Raw genomic sequence first — 10388 nt, forward strand, 5'->3', positions numbered from 1 at the left:
CTCTGTTTTTATTTCCTCAAATTTCCATAATCTCGAAATATCTTCACTGCTTCTTCTAAAATTTCTAATTTCCGGACCATTTTCTTCGAATCCCGATAATTCAGCCCTCGCAGACAATAGACCGTAGTGAATAATAAAAAAACTGTATACTGGGGGCCAGTAAAGAAGATTGACAAAAGAAGAATGGGCGGAAGTCTAATAATCTCAAAATAGCGGGGTAGAAAGTAGAAGCGAAAAAAGACCCTCCTTAGTTTCCTCTCTCAGCTCATTTTTCGTTTTCCTCCCTCTTTCTCCTTTCTCCTGTTTCCGGCGACACCGTAGGGCTTCTTCTATCTCACGCCTTCGTAACCCCGGCGCACCGCCGTTCTCTCTATCTTTACGCTCCCGGAGGTAAGCTTCCTTCCCCTTCCCCTTCCCATTATCATATCTTCCTACACTCTCCTATACAACCCTAACGGTCTGAAACCTGTTATTGTTTTACGACTAGGATTCGAATTAGGAATTGAGATTACGGATCGTCGATTAATTGAATTGATTTATTGTTTTGTTGTGTTTGTTATCAAGATCAGGGTTGGAGAGGGGGACTCTCTAGGGTTTGGTTAAATCGATTGGTGTGGATTGAATATTTAGGGGCGGGGCGGGAGCCTTAGGGTTAGGGTTTTTGATGCGTTGGCGAATTGGATCATACTCTGATGGCTAATCCCGGTGTCGGGGCAAAGTTTGTATCGGTTAATCTCAACAAATCCTATGGCCAGCCTTCTCATCACAGCCACAACCACCACCACCATCAGCCGCATCCTAGCTCCTTCGGCTCCAGTCGGTCCAGGCCCGGCGGTGGAGGAATGGTGGTCCTTTCGAGGCCTCGCAGTGCGCACAAGGCTGGGCCGAAGCTTTCTGTACCACCCCCCTTGAATCTCCCTTCGCTGCGCAAAGAGCACGAGAGATTTGATTCTGCAGGCCCCGGTGGCGGGCCAGCCGGCGGAGGGGTCTCTGGGAGTGGGCTGAGGCCGAATTCGGCCGGAATGGGGTGGACCAAGCCCACTGCTGCTGCTCCTGTTGCGTTGCCGGAGAAAGAAGGGTTGGGTGATCATGGAGGTGATGGAGCTGAGCATAGTAGGGGGAGCAGTGTTTATATGCCACCGGCAGCTCGGCCTGGTTCAGTGGGACCGATTTCTACTGCCTCTTCTGCTCCAGCTCATCATTCGGTGGAGAAAGCCATGCTCTTAAGGGGTGAGGATTTCCCTTCTCTGCAGGCTGCTACTTTGCCTTCTGCGTCAGGGCCTGCACAGAAGCAGAAGGATGGTCTGAACCAAAAACAGAGGCAAGTGCATGATGAATCACAAAGTGAGCAGAGAAGCAGTGGTCATTCTAGTATGGTTGTTGACATGCGCCCGCAGTTGCAGGCATCAGGCCGTGGTACAGGCAGTGCACTGAACGACAACGGGAGTGAGAGTCGGAGTTTTAGTGGTAATAGAGTATCAGAGCAAACACGGAAGCAGGACGACTACTTTCCCGGTCCCTTGCCACTAGTTCGGTTGAATCCAAGATCAGATTGGGCAGATGACGAGCGTGATACGGGTCATGGTTTCACAGACCGAGGCAGAGACCATGGATTCTCAAACCCAGAATCTTATTGGGATAGGGATTTTGATATGCCGAGAATTAGTGTTCTTCCGCACAAGCTAGTAAATAACCTCTCTGAGAGACGGGGTTTGCGTGACAATGAAACTGGAAAGGTTTCTTCCAGTGAAGTCCCTAGGCTGGACCAATATTCTAGAGATGTAAGAACACCTAGTAGAGAAGAAAGGGAAGGAAGCTCATGGAGAAATGCTACTCCTTCAAAAGATGGAAATACTGATCAAGTTGGAAATGACAGAAATGGTTTTGGTGTTGGGCCATCCAGTCTAAACAGAGAGGCAGTTAATGAAAACAAGCATAAATTGATCCCTTACCAAGAAAATACTCGAGATGGTTTCGGTAGAATTAATGCAGGGTATAATCATGGAGGGAGACAAACTTGGAACAATGCTATGGATTCACATACAAACCGAGGGTCTGAGTGGAATAAACGGGACCATTATGGCAGTGAACAGAAGAACAGATACAGAACTGATGCCGTGCAGAATAGTTCAGTGTCCAAACCCTTATACTCTTTGGGTGGTAGAGGACTTCCTGTGAATGATCCATTACTCAATTTTGGAAGGGAGAAGCGTCAATTCTCAAAGAGTGAAAAGCCTTATGTGGAAGACTTTGGAGGTACAGATTTTGACACCCGGGATCCCTTCTCTGGGGGTCTTCTAGGTGTGGTTAAAAAGAAGAAGGATGTGACTAGGCAAACTGATTTTCATGATCCTGTTAGAGAATCTTTTGAGGCTGAACTTGAGAGGGTTCAGAAAATGCAAGAACAGGAGCGCCAGCGAATCCTTGAAGAACAAGAAAAAGCTTTAGAGTTAGCTCGACGAGAAGAGGAGGAGAGAGTAAGGCTGGCTAAGGAACATATAGAGAGGCAGAGAAGGTTGGAAGAAGAAGCTAGGGAAGCAGCATGGAGAGCAGAACAAGAACAACTTGAAGCCGTGCGAAGAGCTGAAGAGCAGAGAGTAGCCAGGGAAGAGGAGAAAAGGAGGTTGTTTATGGAGGAAGAAAGAAGGAAGTATGCTGCTAAGCAGAAGCTTATAGAATTGGAGGAGAGGATTGCCAAGAGGAAGGCTGAAACAGCAAAGGCTGGTGGTAATTCTTTGACCGCTGCGGATGAAAACTTTTCTAGGATGGTCAATGACAAAGATGTCTCAAGGGATGTTGGTGACTGGGAGGATGGTGAAAGAATGGTGGAGAGGATAACAGCCTCGGCATCTTCTGATTCTAGTTTAAACAGGTCCTTTGAGATGGGTTCTAGGTCTCACTTACCTAGAGATAGTTCTGCTTTTGTGGATGGTGGAAAACCTGTTAATTCATGGAGAAGAGATGTGTATGAGAATGGGAACAACTCGGCAATACTTCTACAAGATCAAGACAACGGTCATCATAGTCTGCGAAGAGATAGAGATTCACCTGTCGGTGGAAGAACTCAGTCAAGGAAAGAGCTCTATGGAGGCAGTGGATTGATGTCTTCTAGGACTTATCATAAAGGAGAGGTTGCAGAATCTCACATGGATGACATCTCTCATTTAAGGGGGCAAAGGTGGAATCTTTCAGGGGATGCGGATCATTATAGCAAAAACATGGAGATTGAGTCTGATTTTCATGATAACTTTTCTGCAAAGTTCAATGATGTTGGATGGGGGCAAGGCCGAGTCCATGGCAGTCCTTATCCTCCTTACCCTGAACCACTATATCCAAATTCTGATGCAGATGGGCCTTATTCCTTTGGCAGGTCACGGTATTCCATGAGGCAGCCTCGTGTCCTTCCACCTCCATCACTATCTTCTATGCCCAGACCCTCCTACAGGGGTGAACTGGATCGTCCTGGTCCCTCAGCTTTTTCAGAAAACGAGATGCAGTATATCCGTGCAGTGGGAAGTGAATCTACGGTGCAGACAGGTTGTGATGGGAGTCGGCCAGAGAATCTTGGACAACCAAGAATTGTTGATGTCAAACGAGAAAATGCTGCGAATGTGGAACAAAAGCTGGACACCACTCCAAGGTGTGACTCACAGTCATCTCTCTCTGTGTCTAGCCCCCCTAGTTCTCCAACTCCTCTTTCCCATGATGACTTGGATGAATCCAAAGATTCATCAGTTTTATCTGCCCCAGGGAGTGGTAGAAATGTTTCCCTTCTTGGTCAGGAGAACGAAGCCCTTGTATTACCTACTGAACCTGGAAGGGAGTCAAGTTCTGTCTCTATTGGTGATGATGAGGAATGGGCTGTTGAGAATAATGAACAACTTCAGGAGCAAGAGGAGTATGATGAGGATGAAGATGGATATGAGGAAGAAGATGAAGTTCATGAAGATATGCATTTAGAGGCGAAGGAGTCTCCTGATGTGGACAACTTTGTTTTGTGCTTCAATGAAGGCGTTGAGGTTGGAATGCCAAATGATGAATTTGATAGAACTTCAGGGAATGGAGAAAGTACATTTGTTGTACCTCATGTTTCCTCTGGCATTATTGAAGAACATGGGTCCTTTGATGGAGTTCATAGTGGTGAAAAAACCCTTCAACATGTGGATGATTCCTCTCAGTTAGGTGTAGGTGGTTCTTCCAGAATGTTCCAGGAAACTGAGAAGGCAATTCAGAATTTAGTTATTCAGCCAAATAACGTCCCTCATAATACAGCTGCTCCTGAACGCGTGGATTTTGTGGATGTTTCTAATTCCGGGCCATTGTCCCAACATCATGTTGCTTCTTCAGTTAGTCTTACCCCCCACCTGTTGTCTAGTCAGACTGTCATGCCTACAGTATCTGCAGTTCAAAATCAGACGGAGGGGTCTGTCAAGCTTCAATTTGGGCTGTTTTCAGGTCCATCCTTGATACCATCTCCAGTCCCAGCTATTCAAATTGGTTCTATACAGATGCCTCTTCCTCTGCACCCTCAGATTGACCCTTCTCTTGCTCAAATGCACCCATCACAGCCTCCTCTCTTCCAGTTTGGACAGCTAAGGTACACATCTCCAATATCCCAGGGAGTACTGCCATTGGCTCCTCAATCGATGTCCTTTATTCACCCCAATATGCCATCTGGATTTTCTGTAAATCAAAATCCAGGAGGTCCTCAGCCTATACAATCTGGTCAAGGTACTACTCAGAATTTGAAAAGTGATGTTATATCAGTTACGACTGATAACCGTCAAGGCCTTGCTTCAAGGCACTTGGATCCATCTCAAGGGAATGTATCTGAAGGGGTAAATGTAAATCCAAAGGCAGCACGACAAAATGTAGAAACCACTTTTATAGGTCAGCAGGGAGCAGCAAAATCCTATATTGGTGACAGCAGAGGTAGGGCTGGATCACTATTTCAAGGGGAATATCAGGGACACAATAATTTCGGAGCATCATCTGCTCAGTCAGTTGTCAAAGGAAGAGATATAGGTGGGCCAAAGGCTCATGGCCCGGTATCTGGTGGTGGCAGAGGAAAGAAATATGTCTTTACAGTGAAAAATCCGGGTTCAAGATCATTTCCCGATTCCGAGCCTACCCATAGAGATTCTAGTGGATATCCGAGGAGACCTCGACGTAATATGCAGCGTACTGAATTTCGGGTTCGAGCAAGTGCTGACAAAAGGCAGCATATTGGTCCAGTATCATCCAACCATGTTGGACATGAAGATAAATATGCCCCTGTAAGAGGTTTGAGACCTTCTTTGAGAAGTGGGCCTAGAAAGGTTGGCATGTTGAATAAACATTCAAGACAAATGTCAGAGTCAGAGGGCCTGATCCCTTGTTCAAGTAATTCACAAGAAATAGAGTATGGAAGCAGGCCTGATAAGGGTGTGGGAAAAGATGCCTTGGCAAAGAGCCAGAATCTCCCTCAATCTGGAGAGGGAAACCCTAAAAGACACATTCATTCTGAAGAAGATGTCTATGCTCCTTTGCAAAGTGGAGTTGTGCGGGTTTTCGAGCAACCTGGCATAGAGGCTCCTAGTGATGAAGACGATTTCATTGAAGTGAGATCAAAGAGGCAAATGCTGAACGATCGACGTGAACAGAGAGAGAAAGAAATCAAGGCAAAATCTCGGGTTACAAAGATCGTAGTAAGAAATCCCTGCTGTGTTTCAATTTTGCTCTCTGCCTTGAATTATTACCAAATAGTATTGTTCAACTTCATTTGTGTATTGATTTTTCTAGGTGCCACGGAAACCACGTTCAACTCTAAAAGGTTCCACTATCTCTGCCAACTTGGTTAAGAATTCTACAGTCGCAAATGGAGAAGTAGGAAACGGCATTCTTTCTGATTTCGTTGGTTCTGAGGGACATGGATTGGCAAATACTGAAGTATCAGCTGGATTTAACACCACTGTCACTCAACCACTGGCTCCAATTGGTACTCCAGCTGTGAAAAGTGATGGTCAGGCTGATATCAGATCCCAAACTTTGAGGTAGGTTGTTTCTTGTATAAATCTATATTGTACCTAATTTGTAATCACTAATTTATTTCCTCTCAACAGGTCCCACCACACAAGCTCCCTAACTGTAGTATCAGGTGGTCAAAAGAACCTTGGACGAGGCATGATTCTAGACAACAAGAATAAGGTACCAGATAATGTTCCGTCGTCTTTGGGCTCATGGGGTAATTCACGGTCTAATCAACAGGTGTGCAATACAGTTATATTCCAAATCAATGACTATTTGTTTCTGGATAGATAAGAGTATGATACAATGTGTTGCACTGCACTTGCATGTTTTGCACTTATCTGTCCTCATGTCCTTTTAAATATTTTACTGGCTAGTTATGCACAAATGTCATGGCATATTTACCATCGCCAAGCATGCTGTCTTGCAATGGCCTTTTTCTCTGCGTATTCTGATGATGTGGAGGGAAGGAGGGAGAGGTGCTTTATTACTAGTTTGTCAATGTTTTTTTTTTTGAAGTTGGTGAAAACAGGTATATAAAGATTCAAAAATTAGAGGTTTAGATTTTTTTTTTCAGCCTCTAAAAGGAACTTTATGTCCACTTATTCTTTGGTATGTTGATTTTGACTGATGTAATACCTGATAGTTTGCATGTCGATTACAAAATACTATTTTGAATTTAGTTTGAGTAGATTTATTTGTCCCTGCTCGCCAGGACCATCATGCTGACTGAACTTAGAAGTTTCCTATGTTCCTGTGTCTTTATACGCAGTATTGACAGTTTAGCTGAGTTTCGATATTGTTTTCTTTAGCATCGGGATTCAATTTAGCCAACTGTAGCATCTCATATGGAGAGAGAAAGGATATGGATGACAGATGCATAGTGGGAGGGGTACATCTGAATTTTTGATATCTGATTAATAAGTGAACATGTTTATCTAAACTATAAGATGGGGATATTAGCATATGTGCCAAAAAAGGGTTATCCATCCTGCATATTCCTTCATGTTGAATTTTTTTTATGAAGTAAAATGCTTGTTGCTAATTAACAAACACCAGAGGTCCAAATATGACACTGTCATTGTATCTTCGATATGTGTTGAGACATTGGAAAGAGAGAGTTAAAGAGAGAATTGTAGTTAGAACCTGTGAACGCAATCTTCTATCTAATTCTCGTCTGTTTCATTTTGTGGTGGTGATGTATCATTGAATCAAGTTCAATATATTCCAAACTGACTGACTACATTTTGCAGGTTATGTCCTTGACACAGACTCAACTTGATGATGCCATGAAGCCTGGGCACTTTGACTCTCGTGTTGCTGTTGAATCTCTCACTACCTCAGTTTCCAGCATGTCGTCATCATCGACCTTGACAAAGGATAAATCGTTTTCTTCTGCTGCAAATCCAATAAACTCTCTACTTGCTGGCGAGAAAATTCAATTTGGTGAGCAATAAAAAAAATTGGGGATGTTACTGAATGCTGCATTTCGTGTTCTCTGATTAGATTGGTCTTTGTATTCAGGCGCGGTCACATCTCCAACTATTCTACCATCTAGCAGCCGTGCTGTTACTCATGGAATTGGCCCACCAGGACCATCTCGGTCTGAGATTCAACTCTCCAGAAATCTTTCTGCAGCTGAGAATGATTGTAATCTTCTCTTTGAGAAAGAAAAACACCCTGCTGAATCTTGTGGTCAGTTGGAAGACTCTGACGCTGAAGCAGCTGCTTCAGCTGTTGCTGTTGCAGCGATCAGTAGTGACGAAATCGTTGCCAATTTGGGTTCTTGCTCTGTCTCTGGTGCGGATTCGAAGAGTTTTGTAGGTACTGATATTGATGGAATAACTGCAGGTGATTAATTTTTTTACTTAATGTGTCTTGTTTCTTCTTTTCGTAATCTCTCTGTTTTTTTTTAATACTGAGCATCTTTAATTTTGGTAGGTGGAGCCACTGACCAGCAACTAGCCAGTCAATCAAGGGCCACACAGTCTCTCAATGTTTCCCTTCCAACAGATCTATCTGTTGAGACGGCTCCAAATTCCCTAGAGCCACCCTTACCAAATCAGAATACTTTCCTTATAACCAATTATGTTGTGGCCCCGTGTCCCAAGGGTGTTGAAGGTGCTGATGTTGATCGGATATCAACAGGTTTGTCCGGTGTCAGTAATGAGCTATATTTTCTCGTTCTTAAGAGTATTATTAAATTAAAGTGGTCTTTTATCTTTGTTAGGTGGATATGGTGATCAGCAATTAGCCAGTCAATCAAGGGCAGAAGAGTCTCTCAGTGTTTCCCTTCCAGCAGATCTATCAGTAGAGACCCCACCAATTTCACTATGGCCACCTGTACCAAGTCCTCAGAATCCTTCGGCCCAGATGCTTCCACACTTTCCTGGTGGCCCACCTTCCCATTTTCCCTTTTATGAGATGAATCCCATGATGGGGGCTCCTGTGTATGCTTTTGGACCTCCAGATGAATCTGCGTCTACAAACCAATCACAATCCCAAAAGAACAGTGCGCCTCCTTCAGCTCCGCTTGGGACCTGGCAGCAATGCCATTCTGGGGTAGATTCATTCTATGGTCCTCCAGCAGGTTTTACTGGTCCTTTTATCAGTCCAGCTGGAGGCATACCAGGTGTTCAAGGGCCACCCCACATGGTGGTTTATAACCATTTCGCACCTGTTGGACAATTTGGGCAAGTTGGCTTGAGTTTCATGGGTACTACCTATATCCCATCAGGAAAGCAGCCTGACTGGAAGCACAACCCTGCATCTTCAGCCATGGGTGTGAGTGAAGTGGAGATGAACAACATGAATATGGTTTCTACACAGCGTAATCCTACTAACATACCTGCTCCAATCCAGCATTTGGCACCTGGGTCACCGCTCCTTCCTATGCCATCACCTATGGCCATGTTTGATGTTTCTCCTTTCCAGGTAAAATTTCAAACTATTAACCTGAGGTCAATCCCTTACCTTTCATGTCATATATGGCCCTTTTGGGTTGCCCCTCCTTGTATACATATCATGCATTTTATGCTGGTGTGGTGTATTAACCATATCTAACCATTGCTATAAATTGTTTTCCAGTCATCTGACATGTCAATTCAAGCTCGTTGGCCTCATGGTCCTGCTGCACCTCCTCAGTCTGTTCCTCTGTCAATGCCATTGCAGCAACAGGGAGATGGTATGAAGTTTAGCCAAGGCCATGGTTCTGTTGACCAAGCATTAAGTGGGAGCAGGTTCCCCGAGTCTCGAGCTTCAGCAGCTTTTGATAATAGTCGGAATTTTCCTGTGGCTTCAGATGCTACTGTTGCCCGATTCCCAGATGAACTGGGATTAGTAGACCCTTCCAGCTCCGGCAGCACTGGGGCTTCAACACGGAGTGTTGGCACTAAGAGCTCAGCTTTAAGCACCAGTGGGGATGCTAGCAAGACAGATGTTGATCAGAATCTCAGTAGTAGCAGTGTTAGTGGACAAAACAACACAAGTTCTAATGTCAAATCTCAGCCTTCTCAGCACAAGAATAACACATCTAATCAGCAGTATGGCCATTCCTCGTATTATCAGAGAAGTGGATCCCAGAAAAATAGTTCAGGTGGTGAGTGGCCCCACCGAAGGATGGGGTTCCATGGAAGGAATCAATCTATCGGTGCTGAAAAGAGCTTTCCATCCAAGATGAAGCAAGTTTATGTGGCTAAACAGACCCCAGGTGGTAATTCAACGGCATCATGAGGACTAGCTGCTCAGATTGAATTTCATCTGCAAAACCAGGACGGGTTGAAGCATCTTTGTTTGCGAATAAAGAAGTTTTGGTTGCTTTTTGCAGCATCAGTAGGTGCATGTCTAGTTTTGAGATTAAGATTTTGTTCAGATATATTTATAGATGGTAGCTATGCTAGGTTTTCCCAATGAAGGTTTGCATAAATGGCAAGGGGAAAGATTTTTTTCGGTAAAAAGGAAGGGGAGGATGGATAGTGTTTACTAGTATTTATTTCAGTTGCGGTCCATGGGGTTTCTTTGTTTGAATTGAACTGAAACTGTTTGTTGGCTGCAAACTGAGGCTGGTCATTTTGTTGGGGTTTGAGTTTGATGTACAACAATATTCAATATTGTATCCAGATGAACATATCTTTTTCCCATTTTAGTAATATATATGGCTCTTGATGCTTCTTCAGATGTTCTTGTGTTTCTCTCTTTGCAATTGAAGATGCTAACGACAGGTTTCTTTTTGTCATTCAAGTGCGTTCCATTCGACTACTTTTACCAGCATAGCGCTATATGCATCCACAGTGCCAATCAACTTCACTTATGTGTATAAATATATATATTCATTTTCACATGTCTTTTGATAATAATAGATTAAAGATCAAAATATTTTCAAC

The 10388-nt window shown here is 44.0% G+C and overlaps 1 protein-coding gene across 4 annotated transcripts; it reads left to right on the forward strand.

Moving 5' to 3' along the window:
- The first annotated feature begins 257 nt into the window (after positions 1–257).
- On the forward strand, positions 258–10180 carry LOC126796485 (uncharacterized). 4 transcript variants are annotated; one of them, XM_050523322.1, is made up of 9 exons: positions 258–390; positions 570–5687; positions 5782–6032; positions 6102–6246; positions 7260–7452; positions 7531–7857; positions 7948–8154; positions 8237–8940; positions 9094–10180. In XM_050523322.1, the coding sequence occupies exons 2-9, from the start codon at positions 693–695 to the stop codon at positions 9736–9738; spliced, it is 7467 nt and encodes a 2488-aa protein (XP_050379279.1). In that variant the 5' UTR covers positions 258–390; positions 570–692; the 3' UTR covers positions 9739–10180. The 4 variants fall into 4 exon arrangements, with proteins under 4 accessions (XP_050379279.1, XP_050379282.1, XP_050379280.1 ...); XM_050523325.1 differs by having other exon boundaries at positions 6102–6186; XM_050523323.1 differs by having other exon boundaries at positions 570–5684.
- Positions 10181–10388: the final 208 nt, after the last annotated feature.

Source organism: Argentina anserina, chromosome 5 (genome assembly GCF_933775445.1).
Source record: "Argentina anserina chromosome 5, drPotAnse1.1, whole genome shotgun sequence".
NCBI classification, from domain to species: Eukaryota; Viridiplantae; Streptophyta; class Magnoliopsida; order Rosales; family Rosaceae; genus Argentina; species Argentina anserina.